This window comes from Apus apus, chromosome 15, assembly GCF_020740795.1.
Source record: "Apus apus isolate bApuApu2 chromosome 15, bApuApu2.pri.cur, whole genome shotgun sequence".
Classification (NCBI taxonomy): Eukaryota; Metazoa; Chordata; class Aves; order Apodiformes; family Apodidae; genus Apus; species Apus apus.
Genome location: NC_067296.1, coordinates 7,792,328 through 7,816,877, shown reverse-complemented (window position 1 = coordinate 7,816,877; position 24,550 = coordinate 7,792,328). Strand labels below are relative to the sequence as shown.

The 24,550-nt window shown below is 43.3% G+C and overlaps 4 protein-coding genes across 13 annotated transcripts in view; 1 reads left to right on the top strand and 3 right to left on the bottom strand.

Annotated features, from left to right (window-relative positions):
- RIPOR3 (RIPOR family member 3) overlaps positions 1 to 10,334 on the top strand; it is a 52,073-nt gene extending 41,739 nt beyond the window's left edge. For all 8 annotated transcript variants that reach the window (XM_051633100.1, XM_051633099.1, XM_051633097.1 and 5 more), the window contains 11 exons: positions 1 to 130; positions 1,103 to 1,687; positions 2,789 to 2,928; positions 3,727 to 3,859; positions 4,630 to 4,738; positions 5,945 to 6,106; positions 6,271 to 6,429; positions 7,508 to 7,710; positions 7,969 to 8,052; positions 8,954 to 9,044; positions 9,291 to 10,334. In XM_051633100.1, the coding sequence (XP_051489060.1) occupies positions 1 to 130; positions 1,103 to 1,687; positions 2,789 to 2,928; positions 3,727 to 3,859; positions 4,630 to 4,738; positions 5,945 to 6,106; positions 6,271 to 6,429; positions 7,508 to 7,710; positions 7,969 to 8,052; positions 8,954 to 9,044; positions 9,291 to 9,391 (1,897 nt within the window). In that variant the 3' untranslated portion in view covers positions 9,392 to 10,334. The remainder of the gene's footprint in view (positions 131 to 1,102; positions 1,688 to 2,788; positions 2,929 to 3,726; positions 3,860 to 4,629; positions 4,739 to 5,944; positions 6,107 to 6,270; positions 6,430 to 7,507; positions 7,711 to 7,968; positions 8,053 to 8,953; positions 9,045 to 9,290) is intronic.
- Positions 10,335 to 11,382: 1,048 nt separating this feature from the next.
- On the bottom strand, positions 11,383 to 16,004 carry LOC127391062 (centrosome-associated protein CEP250-like). Of its 3 annotated transcripts, XM_051633335.1 has the most exons (5): positions 15,782 to 16,003; positions 13,207 to 15,276; positions 12,439 to 12,594; positions 12,076 to 12,162; positions 11,383 to 11,911 (listed from the first exon to the last, which is right to left on the bottom strand). In XM_051633335.1, the coding sequence occupies exons 1-5, from the start codon at positions 15,881 to 15,883 to the stop codon at positions 11,882 to 11,884; spliced, it is 2,445 nt and encodes an 814-aa protein (XP_051489295.1). In that variant the 5' UTR covers positions 15,884 to 16,003; the 3' UTR covers positions 11,383 to 11,881. The 3 variants fall into 3 exon arrangements, with proteins under 3 accessions (XP_051489295.1, XP_051489294.1, XP_051489293.1); XM_051633334.1 differs by lacking the exon at positions 11,383 to 11,911 and having other exon boundaries at positions 11,923 to 12,162; positions 12,439 to 12,591; positions 15,782 to 16,004; XM_051633333.1 differs by lacking the exon at positions 11,383 to 11,911 and having other exon boundaries at positions 11,923 to 12,162.
- Positions 16,005 to 16,007: 3 nt separating this feature from the next.
- On the bottom strand, positions 16,008 to 18,548 carry LOC127391063 (rootletin-like). The gene is made up of 5 exons (XM_051633337.1): positions 18,403 to 18,548; positions 18,113 to 18,169; positions 17,264 to 17,457; positions 16,154 to 16,281; positions 16,008 to 16,075 (listed from the first exon to the last, which is right to left on the bottom strand). The coding sequence occupies exons 1-5, from the start codon at positions 18,508 to 18,510 to the stop codon at positions 16,029 to 16,031; spliced, it is 534 nt and encodes a 177-aa protein (XP_051489297.1). The 5' UTR covers positions 18,511 to 18,548; the 3' UTR covers positions 16,008 to 16,028.
- An 852-nt stretch (positions 18,549 to 19,400) lies between these two features.
- PTPN1 (protein tyrosine phosphatase non-receptor type 1) overlaps positions 19,401 to 24,550 on the bottom strand; it is a 43,547-nt gene continuing 38,397 nt past the window's right edge. The window contains exon 9 of the mRNA XM_051633107.1: positions 19,401 to 22,948. Within this exon, the coding sequence (XP_051489067.1) occupies positions 22,741 to 22,948 (208 nt within the window). The 3' untranslated portion in view covers positions 19,401 to 22,740. The remainder of the gene's footprint in view (positions 22,949 to 24,550) is intronic.

The window sequence follows — 24,550 nt, the reverse complement described above, 5'->3', positions numbered from 1 at the left end:
CCCCTTTGACACAGAGAACCTGTTTTTATCACCTGGATCCACTGCCAAGTTTTCTGTGAGTAGCAGGAAGAGCTCTTTATACAACTGGACCCCACCAAATACTCCCAGCTTCAGAGAGAAATACTACCTGGTGAGTATGCAGAGGAAAGCAAAGCACAGACTCGATGCATTAGATCGGGCTGTTGAAGAGCACACGAGAAGTGTGATAGCGTAGCGCTCCAAGGCTGCTGCCCTTTATTTTGGGGCTTTGTTTTGGTTTTAATTCCTATTCTTTTGAGTTCCATTTTAGATCTTGTAAAGTAAAAACAACCTGCTCAAATATTCCTCTTGGCAGGCAGAATGGTAGGATGTGTGCATTTGCTCTAATAGTCTACAATGGGAATCAAACTACAAACCAAGCTGCCCTGGTAGCCATGGAGCAGAATGGTGCCTTAGAGGTGCTGTGTGAAACAAGCCTTCCTCTTTCTCAGCCTTGCTTTTGCCAAGTGTAGCCCAGGGGAATAGAAAAACCTGTCCTCTTTCTCATTCAGTCAAGAGGGTTTTGTCGTAGTGGTTTTTGTTTTAATTTTGTATGATCCTGTTATTTTTGCCATACATCTCAAATACTGATAACATCATATATGTTCTCTTGACATCAAGGCTAAGTCAGGTTTGGTATTGCCTCACCAAGGCAGCAGAATATGCAGTCTTCTTCAGAAAGGTTCAGTGTTTGTACAGGGTATGTTGGACTCTTAAAAATGAACATTTTCCTGTAACCACTGTGTTCACATCCTATCCTGAGCTGACATAGCACAAAAGCTGCTTGGTAAGGTTCTTTTTCCAGAAACAATTTTTTAGCTGCCTTGGCAATTTTATTCTGAAAGATCTAAAGTGCAGTTACTACTGCTCCACTTAGTTCATCCAGTAGGCTCTTAATACTTTGTTTCTGTAGTTTCTTTTGTCCAGTCTGTGCTGGCCTGGCTCCCTTGTTCAGGAGAGCCCTTTGGTTTTGATCAGATCGGGCGAGTTCTTTTCGAAGAATAAGAAACCATAGTTCTGTCTTAGGTGGGATCTCATGCTTTTCAATTCTGTATGTGCTTACTTACTATTCGGTTTGCTGCAGTCTGTTTTGCAGCAAAGGCAGAACCAAGGGGATGTCAGTGATGAAGCTCAGCCTCCCAGCATATTGAGCTACTTGGCTGCCTGTGATTTTGATGTACACGGGAGGAGCAAGCCTCACAATCCTGCTGAGACAAGCGAGGCAGACTCATTCAGCTCTGAGGATCAGAAGGGGACAGAATCCAGAAATACAACTCCAGCTCTAAACCATAGGACGTTGCCATTGGTGATTATTCAAGAGACTTGTGCAGAAGAGCGACAGCATCCTCTTCCAAATCACACGACTCTAGATATCCTGAAGAAGACTCCATGTGTGGATGGATTTCCAAATAAGCCATCAAGTTTTCTGAATCACCACAGAGGGAGTAGAGGTTCTTTCAACCAGACCAGAATTCTCCATCTGGCAGAGCAAGAAGACGTTAGTCAGAAAAGCTTGAAAGCTGCAAATGAGCTAAAACTAGATGGACATACAAAGTCAATGGATAAGACTCTTCAAGAAGTGTTAAGTTTACTGAAATTACATGATGTTGGGCAAGCCCAGCTGGAGAAACTGGAATATCAGGTTTCATCGCTGAGGGATAAATTAAAGGTATGGTAGTGTTTTACTTTTGGTAGATGGCAACTTCCACTGTTACTCCTCAAACTGTGGAAGTTCCATGACTCTGTTGGATTTAACTTGATGTATCAATGGCATGTTCCCAACAAGTAAGTTTGGCCACCAGAGGTCAGGCACTGCTCAGGAAAGGCAGCGTTGAGAGCTGGCTACGTAGGAGCGCTGTGCTGCACAGCATCTCTCGGAGGCAGCCTTCAAATGCTGTGTGCAGATCAATAATCTGGGAAAATAAATTAAGAAGCTGCTTACAGGCAAAGTGGAAACTTGTCTGGGCTAAGCAGAATCTGCATTCTATGTTAGAGCCTCTGCTTTTTTTTTTCTTTTAATTTTTTTGACATTTTTCAGATATACTATACCTTGAGATGACTGCATCAGATCTAATGTTTCTCCAGAATCACCTAGCTTTTGCAGACAGTTCAGTCTCTCTGAAAAGTCATATGATGCTGAAAGCATTTGTTTCTTCAGAGAAAAGGTCCTGGAGAAGAGCTTTCTGCAAGCAGTCAGTTATATTGTAAATTTGGTATCATCGTAGCACATGGGGCTAGTGTGCAGGCTTGGGAGATAACATAGTGTAAGCCACTTCAAAAATAGAAATTAAAAAAACCATAACACAAACCAAACCAACAAACCCATGCTCTCAAAGCAGCCTTTCCAAGGGGGAGAAAGTTAGTGGCCTCATGAAATCCACTGTTGATATCAAAGTTCTTGGATACTCTGCTGGGATGCCACAGACCCCTAAGATTGCTTCTTCTAGATGTGAAACAGAATAAGTGAAAATTGCACTACTGGCAGAAGATGCAGAGAAAATCAGCTTTCATACCAACCTTAGCAGTCATGGGAATCCAAAGAGGAACACAGGCAGATTAAAGTATTCAAGCATATTTTGAATGTAGTTAGCAACATTATTTTGGAATGAGAGTGCTGTACCAAGAGCTAACTTTCCTGCTATGTCAAGAATGAAATCATAAAAGCAATCTGATCTTTTGTTTTTATTGAGTGACTTAAAAAAGAGCAACAAACTCAGGCAAAATGGTTTGTTAACTACAAATAACATTTTTCCTTCTATTCCATCAACAGCTAAAGACACTTCATCACAAACATTCATCTATGGAAAGTTTAATGGTGGAGACAGTACTGGAAAGTTTTGACTTTTTGAATGCTGACTGTAGTGCTGATGAGCTTTCATTATTTGGAAGCATAAGGACAGCCAGTGTCAGGTATGTATCTGCAGTACAAGGAAAAGGGATAAGGAGGGCTGATCCCAGAACACTTTCCAATACACTGTACTTGGCTAAGTCATGATTGTGCAGAGCTGCTATTGGTATGAATATCCAGGATAGAAACCAATTTATTTTAATACTCTGAGATTCATAATTCAAATACCTTCCAGACTGAAATGGCAGGAAACTTAACCTGAACTTCTGGAAAACACTGCAGATGGAAAGCCTAATGTGTAGGACTGCAGGAAACAGGCTTACCAGGATGATGTGGAACAGTTCAGCAGCAAGTGAAAGAGCTATAAGTAACTTGCCAAGCTCTTCTACATATTTTTTTTCTTTTTAATTTAATTTTGCATTTTGCAAGTTGTGTAGCACTGAAACTTCCAGAGCTACAAGCCTGATTCTGGGAGACTTACTACACTCTCAGTGATACCAAGTTGGGAGAACACCAAGGGTGTCTGTTACATGTGCTGCTTTTGAAGTTCACCTGCTGCAAATGAGTCAGCAACTCAATTCTCATTATCTGGAAGCATCTTTTCCTGGTATTTATTCTCCAAAATGGGCTTGTATGGCATCATCTGATTTGGTATGACTGTTGTGGGATGAGTTTTAGGAGTAAAGTCGTCATGTTTTTAAAAAGTGTTTTAAATGCAATAAAAAATGTTGTTATCTGTTAAATGCCACCTGGTTTGTACTTTTGTAACTTGCTTGAAAGCTACTACTGAGCCTGCTACTGATGCACATCATTTGGTGATGAGGTAATGTTTTGACTACTTTTTCCCCTCATCTCAACAGCACAAACAATGACAACACACTCCAGTCCCTGAGCTGTGATACGAGAACAGAACCAAGAGAGGTAACTACTGGTGATGACAACTTAGACACCCTTTTGATAACTCATCTGAAGCTGTGCAAAAGTCTTTTGCAGGTAAGGAGCAGCTGTGGGTTTCCAGGGGACTGGTTGTACTTGCTGGTTCTGCTTAAAAGCAAAAGTGAATATGAAGCTGGTTGTTTCATAAAAGCAGAAAGACTCAGAATAGAAATTAAGTCCAAAAAATGCAGCATATACATATGCATGCCCAGAACACGTCCTGCAAAACTTTGCTGTTTTTTTGGGTTTTTTTCAGCCTCTGGGTTTTGCTGAAGCTCTAGATAATACCTTTATGCCCAAAGCAGGCTGCTAATGCAGTGGGACAGATCTGGCTTGAATTGTGTATTGATAACAGGTGATCAATTTTTTAATGAACCAAAACCTGCTCCTACTAGAAAGAAACTGCTGGCATGTAGGGGAAAAAGGAACTCTTATCTTCCCTTGAGACCGGATTCTTCGATTTATTTTAGATATAGTGCTCAACCACATTATCATCCTCAACACATTACCTGTGATGAAGATGGGCAGCAGTGGGCAGTGTAACTATTAGTATTGATCTGCTATACAGTTGTCAACGTACAGGGGCAGAGAGGAACATCAAGTGTCAGACAGACTGTTCCAGCATAATAGGATTTACTCATCCTGTTCTGCTGAGCAGCTTTGCACTCAGAAGTGGCCTGTCCTTGCTGTGATGGGAAAAGAGGCCTTTTGAGGGCAGCTGGTGTATTTTCTCACAAGTTTTAGAAGTTTAAGAAACAAATCATCATTCCTCTTGAGCTTGATACTGCCTTTGTTTCAGCTACTAAGATAAGCATATTGCATTTCAGAAACTGAAATCACCCAATGTAGCCCGAGTTGTCCAGGAGAGCATTTTGGAAGAAGTATCAGAGCAGACGCGAGTCCTGGGGGATGTCTTGGATATGTCTGTTGAGGAACGTAAGTAACCTCATTATTTCAGAACACATCAGAGATATGAGAGGTACAGGGAACTCTAAAGCTTCTCCAGACACATCAGGATTTCATTCTCAATTCCTTACAAACGTTCAAATGATTAAAACAACTCTTATACGTATATTCTTGGGGAAAAAAAAAGGGCTCATTTGTTTGTTTTATCCTTGCAAAGCCGGAAGAGATTTGAAGAAGTTTGACTCAAAGAAACAGCTGAACTGGTATGTCTCAGAAACATGATGTTACAGATGATGGAGTTTGCAGTCGAAGGACAGCAGAATAGCCTTAAAATCCTGCCCTCTATCTGTGCTTTTACTTAATAGGCAAACAGCTCCACTTCTGTATGAATTTGCAAGAAAAGTTGGGTGTGCAATTTTTCCCATTGCAGGCCTTCCCCCTAGGAAATTCTTCCATTGACTGCTGGATATGACAAAGTGATAAAGGCACTATGGGAGACTTCAAAGGCTTTTGTTCTTATCTTGGTAAATATAGTGGCAAGAGGGCAAATTTTAGTTGGAAGCATGTGCTGCCAGATTTTATCCTGAAGGATGAGAGAATAAACTGTTTCCTGGAGTGAGGTTCCAGGGGGCCTTGGCACAATATAATGAGGAAAGTGTAGGATTCTCAAATGCAAAACACAAGTTCAGCATGTCTGTAGGTAAGAGTGAGAAATGAAAGGGTTTAAATGATAGTGAGAAACCACAGAGAATTCCTTCAAGTGCTCTTCTGAAGTGTTTGATGAAAGAAAGCCTGCCTCAGCCTGTGTGCTGTGGTTCAGAGTTCTCCACTTGTCAAAGCATGTGTGACAGGTTCTCTAAAATGCTTGAAAGCAGCACATCTCTAGCTGGTAGAAGTGGAAACAGTTGAATTCACAGAAAGTTCTTCTGAAACTTGACTCAGATGCTGGGATAAAACAAATAATGAGAGGCAGAAGAGCTGCTAGGCATCTCATTCAGGTCTCATAATGAGAGTTTATGAGCTCAACCCAAGCTTGGTGAAATCAATGCTTGCAGATGTTAAAATACTGGCAGCAACTTGCCAGCTTTGAACAAAGTTGTCTCTATAATGCAAATACAAGTCATGCTGACATGTCTCTGGATCTGCCATCTGGTGCCTAATTTCTCCTGTAAAATCCAAAATATCCTAGAGCTCACAAACTTACTAAAATGTGATATTTATTTTTTTTTCCCCCAGTTATTCAGAAGACTAAAAAGAAGAAGCAATATCTGAAAATCTGGAGTGATCTTGCAGAGCCTGGCACAATCTTGTTTGCTTCAGCAGACAGATTCCATCATGCACTAAAATACACATTGACACTCAAAATGAAGGAAAAATACCCTGGTCAATTAGAAGCAGGTACCAGTCTGTTTCTTGAACACAAGGCCTCTCTGGTTTAATTTTATTTCATGGCTAAAAATTGCCCTTGTGCATTTAAAAAATAAAAAAATCTTACTTATTGTTTTAAGCAGCTTCCATCTAATCAACCTTTCATTTTATCTTCTTGTCTGTGTTGCTTTCAGTTTTGCGGAGGTTGCTGGAGCAGATCACCACCTGTGATGGGTTGCTCCCCTCTCTGTATCTCCAAACAGAAACAGTTACTTTATTCCAATTTTATAGCTACCTGGAGAAACATCACATTACCAGCCTGGAGAAACACGTGGGAAAACTTGCTAAAGAAGGTAATGGCAGCACTTGGCTCCTTTGCTTGAACTCCCCAGCAGCAGGCTGTTGCTTTCCAGACTACTACTGAGAATACACTTTCAGAACAGCAAACAGCCCAACCATTGCCTTGACAATTTAATTTCCCCAATGACCACGCACTTTTAATTAGAACAGGAAAGACATGCTTGACTCCTATATTTAACCAGGTAGAAATGAAGCAGGGGTTCATCATAAGTGCCCTAAAAAGTGAGTTCTGAAGTTATAGCAGAAAAAAGTTGGCAGCAATCTGCAGCTGGATTCAAGGACTGATTAAATCTCTGTAGCTTTGTGTGACTATAGCAGCTGTAATCAGACACAGATAATAGCAATAAAATTCCAGAGGTTACTCATATGCATTTTCTAGCATGAGGTAGCCAGGTCTTGCTGAAGCCTAGTCCAACAAAGTGAAGTACTTTAAAACTCAGTCTGTATCAGAAAAGAGTCATTGTAAAAATACTTCTGACATTGGCTGCATCTTTAGTCTTATTGATGCAGATGACTCATCTGGTGAGGAACTAAGAACTTGTGCATTGCTAGTCACTGAAAAAGACCTGGAATATTCTTCAAATTGAAACTGTTGATCCAGTGCCTGATTTCTTATTTTTTAAAAGACAGAGGGTTTTCTCTTTGACCAGTGCAACTAGATCTTTCAGAGATCTTTAAAAGTATTTTCCTTTATTGTGTTTTCCTTAATTTAGGATTAGCCTGTCCTAATGCCCAAAGGTGCAGGAAGTCTTTTGCACCACACGTTGTACTCGATGCACCCCAGTCCTAAAGGGGCTGGAGCTTCACTGCATCCTGCGGACTAATATTTTGAAATAATAATCTCTGCTCCACTCATCAGTCTTGGCATAGGAGGAAATGAAACAATCAAAGGGAAAGAAGACAGGATGGCCAAAGGGGCAGCCATCCTGATTTGCTTCCTGCAAATGCTTGGCTACTTATTAGCCTTGTGAATACCTACATGTGGTTAGAAGGAGACTAAATTAGAGAGGAGTTTGTCTTCTATAATGTCTTAATTTGTTGGTTGGTGAAGGTGAGTCCTTTCACTTGCAGTGATGCTAATAGAGGAGCTGCAGTGTCCTGGGCGGCTGAAGACTCTGAAGAAACTGAAGGGAAAACGACTGAACAAACTCCAGCCTCTGCCACAGACTTTACGGCTACTTGGGATTTTACAGCTAGATGAGAACCACCGTGTCAGCAAGGCAGCCACATCCTGCCTCTCCCGTGCAGCAGCAAACAAGAACTTTAGGGAAAAGGTAAAGACTGCAGCTCTGCCAGCTTTCCTAAACAGGTGCTGAAATACATGGAACTTGTGTTATCCTAGAGTAGCACTGCTGCCCTCTCTGCACTTCAATAAACTATTCACTAGAACCTGAACTACATCATTGCTCAAGTGGCTTCTACATCCTTTATTCCATTTCAGATATGTAAAGCAATGCTTATATCAGTCCGAATTTGAGTGCTTGATTACACTACAGTTTATAAAGACTTTCCTTTTTTTTCTTTTCATGTAGGCTCTCTTTTTTTACACTGATGCTTTAGCTGACTGTGATGCAAGACTTCAGCAAGCTGCATGTTTGGCCCTTAAAAACCTCAGAGTAAGTATTTTACAGCTGTACTTCTGCTGTGCATGTCTGGCCAAAACTGCTAGATGCCAAAGTGTATCTAGCCTCCCTTTTTTTTTTTTTTTTCCCCCTAGCTGGTAGGGTAAATTTTTTAGCTTCCTTCTATTTGGAATTAATTAATTTGGCTACCAAGCTATTAATGCTGCTATTCTGAAGGCAGAAGGAGCTGCAGGCATCTTGGAGTGTCTCAATTGGATCCAACAAGCACAGTAGAGTGGCAGAAAGCATCTTTTCTAACTTCTACAATATTGTCAGTGGTGAAGGACAACAGATACTGACTGGGGGACACCTAGTATATAGAAAAATGAGCCACAGTCTATACATATGGAGTCAGCTATAACTATTAAAAAAATTAAATCAGATCACCTTTTTTTAACAATAGCCAATTTTAGTCAGAAAATAAGAGGAATATTTGCACTACTGTTACAAGAAATGGTCAGAATAGCTTCAAAGCTTTCCAGCAGCCACAAGTCTGTAGTAAGGATTATTGTGAGTAAAGCTGTAGTCACAAGATCAACCCAACAGATCAGTCTGATTCTCAAGAGTCAGATTTGTAAAGCAACTGTTGCCCTTGCACAACCTGCATTAACTCTTTCAGTGAATGTCCTGATTGCTTTATACTAATTTAATTAACTGCAGCAGTGAATTGTACCCTTGAACTTCTATATTTTTCCATGCCCCAAAACAGGAGGGAAGGTAGCAGAGGTGAGATCATGCTCAGAAGAAACTGCAAGGTGGTATGTTGGGAGAGAAAATAAAGGTTACAGTTAGAATTCAGATGTAAGAAGACATGGCTGTTAGTATTTATGTTTACCTTGCACAAAATCTCCATCAGAATGCTTGCTGAAAAGCAAACTTTTCTTTTCTCAAACAGGGTGTTGAGAGTATTGAGCAGGTTGCCTGCCTGTGCCAGTCTGAAACAGAGGAAGTTAGGAATGCAGCCAGGGAAACGACGCTCTCCTTTGGTAAGTCTTCTGTGCAACTTTAAAATACAGATTCTGAAAAAGTAATGTGAAATAGTGCAGAACCAGAACTAGCCTGAAGTTCAGCCTGAACACATCTAGGACAATGGAAATGTTTCATGAACAGCTATTTCATACCATTAAGAAACTTTGTGCCCCATATAATAACCAAAGGCTCTCACTAAAGTTTGTAGGACTAGACCAAGGTTATCTTCCTCAGCACATGATGTATTTTCTCTTTCTCCATAGGTGAAAAGGGGCGACAAGCCTTTGAGAAAATGGACAAAATTTGCTGTGAATTAAGAGAAACTGTACAACAAGAGGCTGAAATTGAAATCACAGTATTTTAGTTGTGGAATATGAGAAGCTGAATCATATTGTCCTCACAGTCACAGATGGGTACCTGAGGATTTTGTTTTGATGTTTATCAGTGTCTGGTTTACTCATGCCCTGCTAGATACATGCTGCATACTGAGTACAGGTTTATTTCCAAAGTGGGGAGAGTTTGCACTCTACACTAAGCAGGCTGGAATACATTTTCTCACTGTCTCTCTCAGCACATGATGAAATACCAAGTGCTGGACAAATAAAAGCTGGGATGTCTTAGGATATGGAACCAGGCTGTCATTTGAGTTAAAATTACTATCTCACTGGTATTATCTGCCCCTACTCAAACCATAAATCAATAATCTATTTTCCCATAAAGTATTTTATTAATTTGGCATTTCTCAAAGAGAGAAATTTCCATTCTCCAACAGTCCATCTAGAAACAGATTGTGTACATCGACTGCCATATGCGTTAGAAAAATCTAGTGGTGATTTCCTTTTCTTGTACAATTTAGTTGCAGAAGGAGAGCTTGTTACTTCAAAAGCCAGTTTCTTCATAATCATTGCAACTTAGGCCAGGTTCAAGCAAGGACTGACAAGGATATGTACTGAGTGTATATCCTCAGCAGTTTACAACAGGAAGGTATGTATTGCATTTGCTATGTACAGGTCTGACATATGGACAGCTCTGTTTAAGTTGTTTTGTGTTGGGTTTTTTTAGATTCATGTAGTTATAGATCAAGACTTATCACAATCATACATCCATTGTCAGGCTCCTTACTCAACACTTTTTTTAATTTAGTGGAAGTTAGTCATAAAGAAAAGCCTGGCTTCAGGTAAAATACTTGAAAGGGCTTGGCTTGTGTGTATATATTTTTTAAAATTATATATATTACTTTTCTATTCAGTATTTATTTGTTGAATTTCATACTTTTTTCTAAAATTCTAATAAAACTTTTGAGACAAGTGCCTGGAAGTGCTTCATACTGATGTGCTTGTAGCATTGTGTATAGGTATAAGGCAATAAAACCCCAAAGGGAATTAAGACATTTAAATTGCTCATCTTAGCTTGATTTGCAGTATCTTCTACTATATTCTGTCTGTGAAAAGCTCAGCCTTGTACCATTGTTAACAGGCTGAGCTACTGTTCTGCTGGTGGTATTTAGTCTGGAAATGCACAGCTTGCTTATGCTGTTGGAGTCTTTACTGAGAAGCTCTGAATAGCAAGACCATGGTCTTTAGGTCATGCTATCCCATAGCAAAGTAAAACATAATAGACTGCTTATCTGTGCTGTAACTCTAGTTTTAATTTACAGATCTATTGACAAATAAGTTGTTCTATTTGGATAAAGTCACTGCTTCCCCAGTCCTCTCTTCACCAGAAGGTGAAAAGGGAAAGAGGTGATGATTTGTAAGAGGCAGGGCAGCCCAGTCATCTTTTTCAACAGGCAGCCTGAGCTGGGCTTTACACTTGAAGTGCTGAGACATTCTGAGGGGCAGTTCATGTTTTAGCATCACTTCATGTAACTACTGAAAATTCTCTTTTCAAGCACCTCTCCTCCAGTTGCAGGATTCCTTAAAAATGTAAACAAAAAGGTGAATACTTTAATTCAAGCAACATGGAAATCAGATGGCTCAGCTGCTGTAACAAACAGGTATGCTACCATATCCCTGCCTAACACAGCTTCATGTTAAGGCACAACTGAAAGTCTAGCAAAAAATACATGCTTGAGAGTTACAAATTTTTGATATTACAGATTCCTGAGCTCAGATAGTAAACTTTAACTGTTTAAAGACTAGAGGAGGGAAATGTATGTGTCAGGGAGAGCCATGGGATACTCGCTCCACTTGCTCTTTTCTCCTGGAGTAAGCTCTTACCATAACATTTAACTCGCTTTCCTCTACCAAACAACCCCACCAGTTACCAGGCTAGCCCAGGTTTGCAAGTGGTTCAAACCAGCAGCAAGGGGCTCCAGCCCTGAGGAGTCAGGAAGCAATGAGACTCTCACATCCCTTCTTTAAAAAACAGCATTTTATTGTTACAACTAAAAGGAGAACTGAAAACTGGTATGGGAAATTGAAAAACTGTACAATTTGACTATAACCTGTGAGGTCTTTGCAGCGGCTTACACAAAAGACAAGATACCTGAAAATGCATCATACCCAAACATTTAGCTTTTTTGGTTTTTTATTTTCTTACAAAAAGTTTATTCTATGGCAATCTGTAAAAAAGAAAGACCTGATGAGTAAATATTTGCTTAAGGCATATAGCAGAGCAGCTCACTAACTTTCTAACAAGTTTAACATGGATATGGTCTGTTTTAATATAATAAAAAACATATAATATATAATACATAATAAAATATAGGTAAGATTATAAACACAATATAAAATATTATACATACAACTATTATAAAACCATAAAACTATATAATAGATATTATACAATAATAAAGCCAGCATATAAATATTCCAATAACATAAAATATACAATATATTCCATACCAGTGCCATCAACAATCACAGAAGTCATGAAACTCCTCCTGTGAAGGAAACACAAGGATTTTGTTTTGATCTCTAGTCTGGCCAGGACCCTGGTCTATAACCAGCTTCTGTTAGGTCTGTACTGGGGCTGCTGCCACTGGGATTTGCCACTGTTCCCAGTATGCCCAGACCCTGTTCCCACTAAGTCAGAGTCTGTTCTCACCTTGTTCTGGTCAGAGAGAGATATCTGTGTGTCTGGCTGGGACAGACCTCTGCAGTATCTCCTCAGTCTCCTTCGTTCACGTTCCACCTGCACAGTGGATAGAGAAAGGGTCACAGAAACCTACCACCCAGCAAGGAGCAGAAGGACCTCCAGACATCCCAGCTGGGAGATGTGTGAAGTGCTGGAGTGAAGCTGCACTTTGCAAAGGCAGTGTGGTGCCAGAAAGAGAGAATACAGCAGCGTGTGTCCACAGGGCAAAGTGGGAGAGGGAAGGAAACAGAGGCCTCCAGAGTGCTGTCTGTGGAAGTGTGTTGTGTCCTAGAGGACTGTGAGGCTTTGCAAAGGTAGTGAAAGCCATTTTACCTGCTCAAGAGTCCTCCTGAGGTCAGAATTGTATTCCTTGAGGTCAGACTTCTCAAGTTCCAGCCTTGCAAGTGCTTGACACAGACATTCCACCTGCTGCAACAGGAGTCTCTTCTCCGAGAGCCACAATAGCTGCTCCCCTTCTGTAACAACCTGCTGGGTATTCAGACAGGAGGATATGGGAGCTGGTGCTACACAAAGGTTAGAAGGGCCAGAATCAACAAGCTAGAGAGAGCAACCTGACTTGGGAATGGACAGTGCTACGTCCCTTCCTCTCCTCCTGGTCCACAGGCCAAAAGAACACACTCTCTTCCAAGGCAAGCTTCTCCAGATCCCCTTGGAAAAATCCACACACATTTGCCTTCATAAACTTTGGACTGTAGCACAAGTACATCTTAAATGTGCAATGAAACCTTTAGCCTGATCAGACAAGGGTATGAATTCCATTAAGTTTAGTACATCAGTTTGGTCAGCTGTGCCCTTTCCTTTCCATGCCAAACCCTAACCACAACATGTTTGCTAAGCCTGCCATGCAGGAGAGAGCCAATGACCCATTCCCAGCTGTTGGACTTGGGATTTCATTTTAACACCAAGCTCCATAATTCTTTCAGTAGTTCTGGGCTTGACACAAAACAATCTAGCAGGTGAAGCAAGCCTGCTGGCTGCACTCCTCCTTTCCTTGGCCATGCAGGTCATGTGTTTACAGGAATACATCATTAGAATCCTTTACAGACATCCTAGGTGACTGATGCTCAACACAGTGCCTACCTGGTGAGGAAACCTGTCTGTGTCCCCCTCTGAAACCATGCTCTGCAGCACAGCTGTTTCTGCCCGCAACGCCCCGTTGGCCATTTCACTGTTGGCAAGGGCAAGAGCCAGAGCTTCTGCCTTCTCTTTCCACTGCACTTCTCTGCTTTCAGTCTGCTTCAAAATCACAGTCATACTCCCCAGTTCTTCCCCCTTTGCTCTGCGCTCAGCTTCCAGCTGTTGGGTTAGCTCCTTCTGCCTTTGCAAGGAACAGTCTCTCTCCTGGAGAATTTTCTTCTTCTCCGCTTCTTCTTCCTCCCATTTTTGGAGTCTCTGGATTTGCCTCCGTAGGGTCTTTGTGCCATCCTTCCATCGCAAAGCCGATGTTATTTGTTTCAGGAGTTGACTCTGCCTCCTAAGCTCTTGTTCTCTCGCTGACAGAGTCTCCTCTAAACACCTGACTCTCTCTCTCTGGTACTTGATCTCTTCACCATTCGTTGTCAGACTCTGCTGAACATGCTGGAGATCTTTTCCAAGACCTTTTATTTCCTCTTCTAACTCTTTCTGCTGACCTTGAGCCTTGGTCTCCCCTTCCCTCTCAGGGAGAGCTTCTGCCAGGAACTTCTCTTGATCCCTCTGATGTCTAACCTCTTCATTCTTCTCAGTTAGCCTAAGCTGCAGATTCTGCAAGGTCTTCAATTCTTCTTCTTGGCACTGGAGTTTCTGCATAAGAGTTTCAATCTCTTCATCTCTCTTCATCACCATTTTCTGAAGCAGGCTCACTTCCTTCTGGTGCGATGTTAGTGCTACTTTACTTCTTTCTTCACTAGACTGGAAAATGTTCATTTGCTTGAGGAATGTTTCCTCCTTTTCCTGGCATGCCTCATATTGCTTTCTAAGGGATAATATTTCTTGCTCTTTCTCCTGTAGCACCTCTTGAAGATGCTGCAGACTTTTCTTCTGCTGTTTAGAGTCTTGCTCATGTTTTTGAAAAGTCTCGATCAGTTTCTTCTGAGATTCAATAATTAAGTCCTTTTCTTTCAGTAGTGCTGAAGTGCATTCCAAGTCTCTGTGTAAGGCGTTCATCTGTTCTTCATTTTTTTCCTCATAGCTACTAGTTTGTTTCTTTTGGATGTCCACAAGTCTGTCTTTGTCTTTTAAGGTTTCTAAGGTCTGCTCCAGTTGGTCAGCGACAGTCCTCAACTGCATTTCCATTACTTCCTCTGCTTCCTGGATTTGTTTTTCTTGTGATGGAAGCTCTTGATCATTTTTAGACAAAGAAAGTGTCATCTTGACTATGTTATCATTAAACTCTTGCAGGTGCCCCTCTTGCTGTTCCTTATATTGCTGCAAGAGTCTTAACTGATGCTTTTGAGAATCACACTCCCTCTCTGTGTCCTTAAGTTCTGCCCTCAGGTGTTCAAGGCTTGTGTGCAGAGATTTTGCCTGTTCTCTCTCCATTTCCAGTTCTTGGATCTGCTGAGTCAGAAACATAAGCTCCAAGTCTTTTTCCTTCAACTTCTTGCTGACAGCAGCCCTCTGCATTTCTCCCTGCTTCTCCAGCTCCCATATCTCTTCTTGCTGGGATCTGATCTCCTCATCTCTCTCTTCCAGGTCTTTGCTCATCTTGCTCACAGTGATCCTTTGTTTTTCTCGCTGCTTCTCCAGCTCCTGTATCTGTTCTTGCTGGGATTCCATCTTCTGGTTTTTCTCATATATGTCCTTCGTAACCTGATCAAGAGTAGCCTTATGCATTTCTGTCTGCTTTTCCAGCACTCCCTTTTGGTCCTGGTGCAACTTGATTTCTTCCTCCCTCTCTGAGAGGATGGCAGTCATATGAGCAAGGGTCTCCTGTAAAGCTTTTCCTTGTGCTGCCTCTTTCTGGAGCATCTGGATTTTCTCCCACTGTGTTTCTACTTCCTCATTTTTAATTTTTAAGAGAGGCAAAGAAGGTTGAAGCTCTTTTTCAAGGCAATGATTCATCTCTCTTGTTGCATTTGCTTGGGTTTCAGGGGCTAAGACTGATTCCTGCAGAAGTTTTACCTCCCGTATCAGTTCTTCTGTAAGCACTTGCAGTCTGTCCTGTTCACGCTGCACAACACGGAGGAAAAGATTAAGTAATTCCATCTATAGAGGTTTGCTTTTTGTACCAAACTTGAGCTCCTGCCTCAGTGGCAATCAAGGGCTGACCCTGGGGATGCTGTAGACCCTTTCCTGCATCACCCTTTAGGCTGCATCTTCCCCAGCTTACTCGCACAGTCCCATCATCCTTTTGGCCCTTCTCTGAACCTCTTCTAGCTCATGTGTTTTTTGGGGAGGAGCTGCCAGATCTGCAGCCAGGACTTGCAGTCCAGCCTTCTGCTGAACTCATCTTATGCCCACACTGAGTCACTAAATATGTGGCTGCATTTGCTGTCCCAGCACAGTCCTGTGGGTTTTCGGGTGCCTTCCAGCACGAGCTGTTGGCTCTGCTGCCTGCCCCTTGCAACATGTGGCCTATGACAGACAACTGCTGCCATTTCACTCACTCAGGTTATTCTTCTAAAGCCAGCCCACAAAGCTTGCAGGAAGAATTCAGAAGTGTATTGTTTCATACCAGGTCTTGCAGGAGCTTGTTTCTCTCTACTTTGTGCTCAGTTTCCCAAAGCCTGAGGCTATTTTCATACTGTTGTTCAGCCCGCAGGAGCTGCTGTGCCATGTCTTCCCATTCCTGCTTTATGAAGGCCCTCTCTGCTTCCAGCTCACATTGGAGGTACTTGACTTGCCCTGCAAACACAAGGGGCAAGACTCAGAGTCTACACAAACAATGGTTCTGCCTTTACTGACCTCAAGCCATTCAGATTTCAGTGTAGGAAGGATCTGTCTCCAGCTCCCTCACTCCTCAGAAGCTCTGTGGACAGAGAACTATGTTTATACCATCCACCCAAGGCAGGGGGATCACCAGAAACAAAGAACAGGAGGGTCTCACCTTCCATCACCTCCTTGGCTTGTGTCACTGCATGGAGCTGGATTTCCAGGTCACTCTTTACCATCTCCAGCTGGGACAGGCGGTGTTGAGTCTCCAACAGGCTGGATTCCAGGGCCTGCTTTGCCGACCTGAAAGTTGCCAATACAGAGTGAAATGAATTTCTTGCTCCTAATATACACAGGGAGTTATTCCACTAAAAAGTGGTTCAGGATCTCTACAGCTGAGTACAGAAAATGGGTTGCATGGAAACTTGTCTAGAGAAAGTGTATTTCTGCATTAAAACAGCAAAGCAGGCCCTCCAAGGGAATGCCCAGGCTTTCCATATGACCTAGCAGAACACACAAAGCCCAGCTGAATTTGATCTCAGTAGCCACATCTTAAGTCTTAGAACCCTGATACAGCAGAAGCACAAAATCTTCTTCCTTCCCTGCGTTACTTCTCCGTGACGTGTCTCCAAGCAGCAGGTGGTAAGGAGTACAGGACCCAGACATCAGTGATGGGCAAAAATTCCCAAGACTGGCAAGAACACAAAAGAGGTTTCCCTGCTGCTGGTGTAATCAACTTTAGGGCCTGCACCACAGGTAACAGGAGTTAGCTGAGAAATTAAGGCCCTCAAAATTTTCAGCATCAGCCTCTGGCTTTACCGTGAATGGCAGTGTCCTGCTCACAACAACTACATGGAACAGCCTTGAATTCTGAAGATCCCATGTCAAGCCACTTGGTAAGGAAAAGATCTATGTTCAAATGCACAAAACAAGAAACCAAAACCAAAGAGAAACTCCAGGTTTCAGCAAACATCTGCGTGGTTTATTTCCCAATTCAGAGCGAAGAGGGCTTGCTTTGGACTTCACACAGGAATGTGCAAGGGGACATAAGCATGAGCTCAAGGTTCAGGAGACCTCTGCTAGCTCCAGCTGTCAGAAGATAACACTCAAATCATGGAATAAGTTTTGGGATTTTTTTGCTTGAGATGCTTCCATTTTCTGGCTATGGAAGGTGAAAACATCCAAAAAGCACACAGGATGCAAGAAATCATTGTGTAATGATTGCCACCTTTATAATGACAGGCATTAAATAATGTCCTGCCTTGGGTGTCCTCCCTGCCTTTACCTGGCTTCTGCCAGCTGCTCTGAGAGGCTTTGTCCATCCTGCTCCATGGCTGCCAGTCGCTTCTCTAGGATGGCCTTCTCATGCACCAGCAGGTCCTTCTCTTCAGACTCCTGGGCCACAGCATGTTCTGGGTGAGAGGACTGATGGTGCAGCTGCTCCAGGCCATGGCGAGCTGACTCCTCCTGGCTGGAAACCTGAAAGTGGGACAAAACAGTTAAGAGTCCTTTCTCTAGAGTTCTGTGCAGAGCCAGCCAGGGCCAATTCTGAATCAGGTAGAGGAGAAAGAGCTGCTGTTCTATGGGCTGAAAGTTAAAGAGCATCTGTTACCACACCAATACCCTGGGCTGCCACAAGGCATTGGCTCTATTAACTTTAAAGGGATGTGCAAGGCCCTACGAGGCTGCCCTGGGCCAGACAGCTCCTTCATAACACACATGCACACCCTGTGGCCTCCAGCCTGCCTGGAAGTGATTTTTGAAGGAAGAAAATGTTTATAGTCACATTGCTGTGTTCCCTTCACTGCTGTTAGAATCCAGCACTTTCCTCCCTTTGCTGGCTATCTCAGGAGCTCATGGCTTCTTCTGGGCATAACACTGTCCTGACTACAGAGAGGAAGGGACAGGAAGGGGGTTACTCAATGTGAGCAGCTCTCCTCAGTCTCCCACTGCTGACCTCTCACAGCAAGGTATCCTCAGCTCCAAACACAGATGGGCAAACTTACCGTGCTGCTTTAAACCCCCAGGGAGCCAAATCCCGTTTTCCTCTGCCGTTCCTTCAGGGAGTCGTTTTGTTGGACTCCACCGACCGACGCCACACACACCATCTTCAGCGAGCAACCCGCACACTCACCCCTGCTGCTTCCAGCTGCTGCTCCAGCTCCTGGCTCCGAGCCCTGTACTTCAGAACCTGGATGGGCAGACAGAAGGCAGGGCACAGACTGGGCTCCTCCTGCACCAGCTGTTCTCACTCTGCTGCTACGGCCAACACGTCCCGATGAGAGAGCAGAACAGCCCGTTAGCCGGTACCAGAGCCAGCGAGGCAGGGCTTCCTTCCCACCCCGCCGCAGCGCAGCGTGTCACCCCCGCGTCTCCGCCACCCGCTCCCCTCTCGGGCAGCTCCCCCCGGGCCCCGCTCCCCACCTTCTCCTTCAGCTGCCGCATCACCAGCCCCTGCTGGGACCGCAGCTGCTCCGAGCGCTGCAGCCGGCTCAGCAGGGCGCTGCGGACCCGCGCCCGCCCGCCCTCCATCGCCACGGGGGGCCCGGCAGCTGAGCCCAACGCGGGGCGGGAGAGCCGGGGCCGCCCCGTGGCAAGAGGCTTTCGGCCTTGCGGGTCCCGGTACCGGCCGCGGCGCACGCGCTGCCCGGCGGGCGGGGCCACGCGGTTCTGGAAGGTTCCGCGGCGCGGGGGCAGCGAGGGCGGGAGCGGAACGTGCCGGGCCCGGGCGGCCCTGGTTTCCCCGGCAGCCCTGGTTTCCCCGGCAGCCCGTGCTCGGCAGGCTCCTCGCGGTTCCCGTCTCGGAGCGGCAGCGGCAGCTCAGCAGGTGAGTAGCGGCTGCGGGGGGCGGCAGCAGCTTCACCCGCTGCTGCAGGTGTGTTGTAGTCACGCGTTTGTGGAATGGCTGTCAAGGTGGGGAGGCTGAGTTCATTCTGGCCACCCGAAAGATTGGTCTTCGCCTTCCTTAGGCGTCAGAGGGGGTGGAAAGGCCGAGGAGCCTGAAGCCGCGGCCGGTCGGTGCAGAGCCGGGTCCTGCCGCGCAGGCAGCGAGCGCGTCCTGTGCCGGCGTGTCGGGCCGAGACAGCCCTGCTCGGGCGTCTGCCAACAAGGAAACGTGCTGATGGGGAAGGGGTAGAGGGAGGAGGCAGCTTTCAACACATTTCAGCAAGCTTAACTCCTGAAAAAGCTTGTGGGCTTTGAGGGGTGAGGCTGAAGGTAAAATACTGCAGGGAGAGCCATGGGATACTCGCTCCACTTGCTCTTTTCTCCTGGAGTAAGCTCTTACCATAACATTTAACTCGCTTTCCTCTACCAAACAACCCCACCAGTTACCAGGCTAGCCCAGGTTTGCAAGTGGTTCAAACCAGCAGCAAGGGGCTCCAGCCCTGAGGAGTCAGGAAGCAATGAGACTCTCACATCCCTTCTTTAAAAAACAGCATTTTATTGTTACAACTAAAAGGAGAACTGAAAACTGGTATGGGAAATTGAAAAACTGTACAATTTGACTATAACCTGTGAGGTCTTTGCAGCGGCTTACACAAAAGACAAGATACCTGAAAATGCATCATACCCAAACATTTAGCTTTTTTGGTTTTTTATTTTCTTACAAAAAGTTTATTCTATGGCAATCTGTAAAAAAGAAAGACCTGATGAGTAAATATTTGCTTAAGGCATATAGCAGAGCAGCTCACTAACTTTCTAACAAGTTTAACATGGATATTGTCCATTTTCCAAGAAGAGGTTAACCAATACACCCACTTTGAAAGGCTACTGTATATACACACCCAAACTACTACATACATATACAGGACATCAAAACAAAAATGGTTACAGTTCAGTATTCTGAGCCTTACACACACCTCACTGGGCCTTACAGACGCCTCCACTGCCTATCCCAGGAGAGCCCAAGTTCTGGATTTAGAACAGCTGAAAGAAATGGCCAAATACACAGGCAGAAGTGGGGATGCTCAAAACTTTTTAATCATTTGCAGCAGCTGTCTTTCGAATAATTTGCAAGAGAATTGTTCTGGATTCAAAGGAAGGATGCTTTGCTTTCCTTGAAAGACTAAAACTTCTAATATTCCCCCTTGGGAATAGTGCGTCACAGGTGGTTTTGGTTTGTTTCTTTTTATAACGGGCCACCACTTTGGGAGCCTGTACTCGTGCAGATCAGAGGGCACTGCCAAGCTCCGGCAGCAGCAGCTTCGGAGGCGGCACAGCAAGTCACACCCTGGCTATTGCTTGCCTCAGGTGGCCAGAGGTGAGGTGTGAATAGGGCTTCCTGAACTCTCTGGAATGTCTGTACTGAACTTACTCAGCTGAAATGAACCACGCCAAACACCCGGGTTACACAGAGAACGCAGCAGTTCAGTAGGAAGTCATGCCAAGGACCAGGCGAGTACACGTCACCCGAGGAACACCGCGTCAGTCCAGCGCTGAGCGGAGATACTTCCAGCAGCACCCTCTGAACCACAGCCACTTAATGATCAGGTCATGCAAATGGAATCTGGGCACATCAGTAAGCACAAAGAGAAGTTCTTTCCCCTTTCAAGCACATGGTATTTAATCAGGACACTAGAAGACTTTACATGCATTTTAATACAAATGGGGTACAGCTGTTGCATTACAACAATATTCTACCAGATGATGGAAAGAATAGTGGGGACAAAGCAATCACATACTGTTATCTTAAATACACAGATGAGCCATTATATATTACCATTTTTCTATATTCATTTTTCATGTTTCCAATAATATAACTAAATAAGTGACTCATTACAACATTCCTCCTTTCAAGTACTGGTCTGACCAACAGTCTCACAGGTAAAGTATTGATTCCCAGTACTACCTGAGGATTTATTACTGTTCTTTTGAAAAGCCCTTGATGCAAGCTTAATAAAACACAAAATAGAAATAAATCCCACCACCACCCCCCCCCAGTTCACTAACTTATTCACTGAAAAAAACGAGATACACCTACAGACAGCTTTGCAAAAATAAATATGGAGTGGAGAGAGACTTATGTAAGATACTCCATAGCTATGTTTGCACTGAGAATGGTGGTTAAGTGCTATAAATCTAAAAAGCTTTTAAAAACAAAAATAACTGATTAGTAACACTGTTGCAAATCAGCTGTCATGGTTTAGTTTCAGTCACTACCACTTTCAATAGTGAATTTACTCTTCTCCTCAGCACCATGACACAAGCAAAGATATCTTTGCAGTTGTTCAGATATTAATAATTTGATAATAACAAAAGGAACAGCATTGACTAAGGCTCTTTAGTGCAATGCCAACTTCCAGTCACAGTTCTACCAATGCACCCAAATCCTTATTTACAAGCACTTCATGTTATCCAAGCCCTGGGCCTGTGGCACAGGCCCTAATGGAGCAGGACAGTGGCAACACCACGTGCCACAGGACAAAACCACCCCTCTCAGCTTACCCTAGGATAGCAACAACCCTGTCTGCAGAGGTGCAAGACTGAGCCTATTGCACCACTATGTCCTACAGTTACTGAAGAGCATTATCTTCAAGCCATTACTTTAAATCTTTGCTTTAAAAAAAGCAGAACACAAATACTTGCATCATAAGCCAACTGATACGTTCAGAGATCAACATGTCTTCTGTTGAACTTTTTATGTCTTAAGGAAGCTACCACAGCATTAATTGCTCTGGATTTATTAAAATGCATTCCTGTTCACTGCCTGCAATGTCTCTAAGTGTGGTACCTGTCTGGCCCTTGCAGGACACACGTTATTTCTTATGGAGCAGATGTAGAATGAAACTGCATTTTACATTCCAAATTATGAGGTTTAAGAACTGGTCCTTCTAAATGCCAACTGCACAGCTGCAAAATGCTGGTGGATGTGTTTTCGTTTAATTTCCCTTCCTGTTTTTCTCCCTTCCCTTAACCTCTCCTAACCCAGAATATAAAAGTAAAAACAGCTTTACAAAGGATGGTGCAATGTAAATAGGCGTATGTGCAAGTAGAGTGCAACAAAAGTCATGGAGGAGATACACTTACTAAAAAAAAAAAAAAAGGAAAAAAATAGCTTGGCATGTTGGGATACCCTGAGCAAATGCAGAAGCCTGTTTCTATAAACACATGTAAAACAATAAGCTCTTTAAGAACAGTTATGCCAAGATTAAATATATCAATACCACAGGCACTGCCCACAACTCAGTCTTTAATGATGATGCAAGTTAAAAAAACAAACCAAAAACCAACCACAAACACCTCTCCCCCAATGCCCTCCCCTTCCAAAAAGTTTACATTCTTCAGGTGTGTGGGTTTCTTTTTCTTTTTTTGGGAACTCATCAATAGAAGTCATGTATTTGGTTACAACACTTGGAGAATACAAGCAAGTTTCACTTATGCCTAGTTTTTCTGAAACAAAAAAAGAAAAAACTGGCTTTTTAAAAAAAGGCTAAAAACAACAATGTGTTGTAATTCTATTATTTAGTTTAAAAAAAGAAAGAAAAAAAAAAAAGGAAAACAGACTATTTGGCATTTTCTCTGCTTACTCCTGAATATTTTAAGGCCCTGAGATTAGAATATTATGTTCTTGGGACCACAGGGCTAGATAAAACCCTAGTGCATCAATTCTCTCTTGAAGCCCTAACCAAAGTTCTGGCCTGTCAACCTAAGATCTACCTCCAGTGAGACAAGGCTCACGTGCCTCAGCTTTCTTTCAGAGCTTGTTACAAACCCATCGAGTCGTTGGTGTTTTCTGCAGGGTCGATCTTGCTAGCACGTCCATCAATGAAAACACACTCTGTAACAGAGATAAGCTCCTGCTGTGAGGAAAGTGAACATGCATATATTCACTAGAAATGGCTTCCAAGTTGTCACCATGTTCTCATCATCCTCTTCTGAGTTTTCTGACTTCATCGACTCTTCTTTGTAGGACGAGACACGCAGACTTTCACCAACAGTTCTCCTCCGAATTTCAGTGTCTTGACTAGTGCTTAAAGACAAAGAAACAAGTACTCAGTACTAGATTCCCCGTTGAGGAGGGAAGCCACAGACTATAAAAGCATGGCCCCACCCACTGAACATCACAGACAAGGCTGGAAATCTTGCTATCAGGAGCTCCAGCAGATGGCACACCAAAGCCTGTCACTCAGTATTTAAGTTCTGACTATTAAATTTCAGGTTTAGAACAGTGCTTGTATTCAAAACCTATGCTAGGGAGTATTTTGTGCCCTTTAAAGAATAAACTGAGTTTTAAACTCCATCTACTTCCATTGCTTATCACAAATCTGCTACATTGACTGATAAAAGTGAACTAACATAAATGCGACCTAAATCCAGGCCAGGAGAACATTAAGGCTCTAAAATCAAGCACCTGCCTGGAAAGTCAGAAAATGATGGAACTGTGGTTGCTCATCTAGCCATGACTTAGAGGGGCTAAATTGCAACAGCTTTTAATGATGGAAATGAAGATCTCTTCACCTTTACTATACTCTAAACATGGTTTTGTTTCTAGATACTAGAACCTTCATCCTGTTGGCAGTACACCAACACCCAAAGAGGCTTCTTAACTGAGCAGGAACTTCTGTATCTACTGTACATATTCTTCCAGTTGAAAGTAGAAAGCAGAGCAGCACCAAGCTGTGAGAATCTTTGGGGTAGTAACCAGCAGGGAAATGCTTTGCAGTGGGATTTCATAGACATCTGCTGACATGGCAAATACAAAAGAACTCGGGAACCTTCCATCCCAGACACTAGAATACATGAGTGGGAAAATAACTGTGCCACAGCTGGCATCTGGGGAGGACCTCACCTATCCATCACTGTTGATCCCCAGGCTTGTGTGTTCCTGACCCTCACAACTCCACCCTCAGCTCTTGTCTGCTCTGCCACTCTCTCCAGGACATTTTGGAACTGCTCAGAGCTCAGGAGATGCCATGGGAGTTGCTGGAGATGGGGGAAGGTGACAGGAGCTTTGCACATTCCTGAACATACTTCTGTATATTTCTACAAGTTTTCTTTTATCATTAGTGTTTAATTAAAGCTGTCTGGTTTAGTTTTCAATCCAGAAAGCCTCTCTCTTTATTCTCTCTCCTTTCCCTACCTGGGTGGGAGGGAGAGGGGATCAAGAGCATTGTTGTAATTGGTTTAATTGCTGATCCTGAGTCAAACTGTGACAATAGGTTAGGACTTTAGTAAGGTAAAAAGTAGAAGTCAGCCTCTGCCAGTTCCAGAGGATGACTCAACTCCAGTCTCAGAGACAAGGGGCTATAATAAACTAATTGAGTTTCTGAGCTCTTTAGAGCTGGACATGTATTATGTTCAATTAAACTGCACTGTATAAAGCATTTCCAGGAAATAATTCTTTACTGAGAAATTCTGATTTATACAGTAGCTATTGAGAAGACACAAGATGGCAACTTTAAATCCATACTCTTTGTTAGATGTGGAAAGCACTAGGTGGCATCTCACATCCCAGGCAAATATTCTAGTAACAGAACTGTAACAAAGGGAAGAAAAAGGGAGGTGCTACCATGCCACACTCTTCCTACTTTTAAGATGTCTTTTCTTTCTAATAAAGATGTTTGGAATTTGG

Excerpts from the sequence above, each read along its gene's own strand:
- LOC127391062 (XM_051633333.1), bottom strand. The coding sequence starts at position 15,883 with ATGGCACAGCAGCTCCTGCGGGCTGAACAACAGTATGAAAATAGCCTC. Across the intron at positions 12,595-13,206 it reads CAGACAGGTTTCCTCACCAG|CAGGTTGTTACAGAAGGGGA; the intron begins GTAGGCACTGTG and ends CTGAATACCCAG. Across the intron at positions 12,163-12,438 it reads TCAGGAGGACTCTTGAGCAG|GTGGAACGTGAACGAAGGAG; the intron begins GTAAAATGGCTT and ends TCCACTGTGCAG.
- LOC127391063 (XM_051633337.1), bottom strand. The coding sequence starts at position 18,510 with ATGGAGGGCGGGCGGGCGCGGGTCCGCAGCGCCCTGCTGAGCCGGCTG. Across the intron at positions 18,170-18,402 it reads TGCGGCAGCTGAAGGAGAAG|GTTCTGAAGTACAGGGCTCG; the intron begins GTGGGGAGCGGG and ends CTGCCCATCCAG. Across the intron at positions 16,282-17,263 it reads GAGCAGCTGGCAGAAGCCAG|GTCGGCAAAGCAGGCCCTGG; the intron begins GTAAAGGCAGGG and ends GGCAACTTTCAG.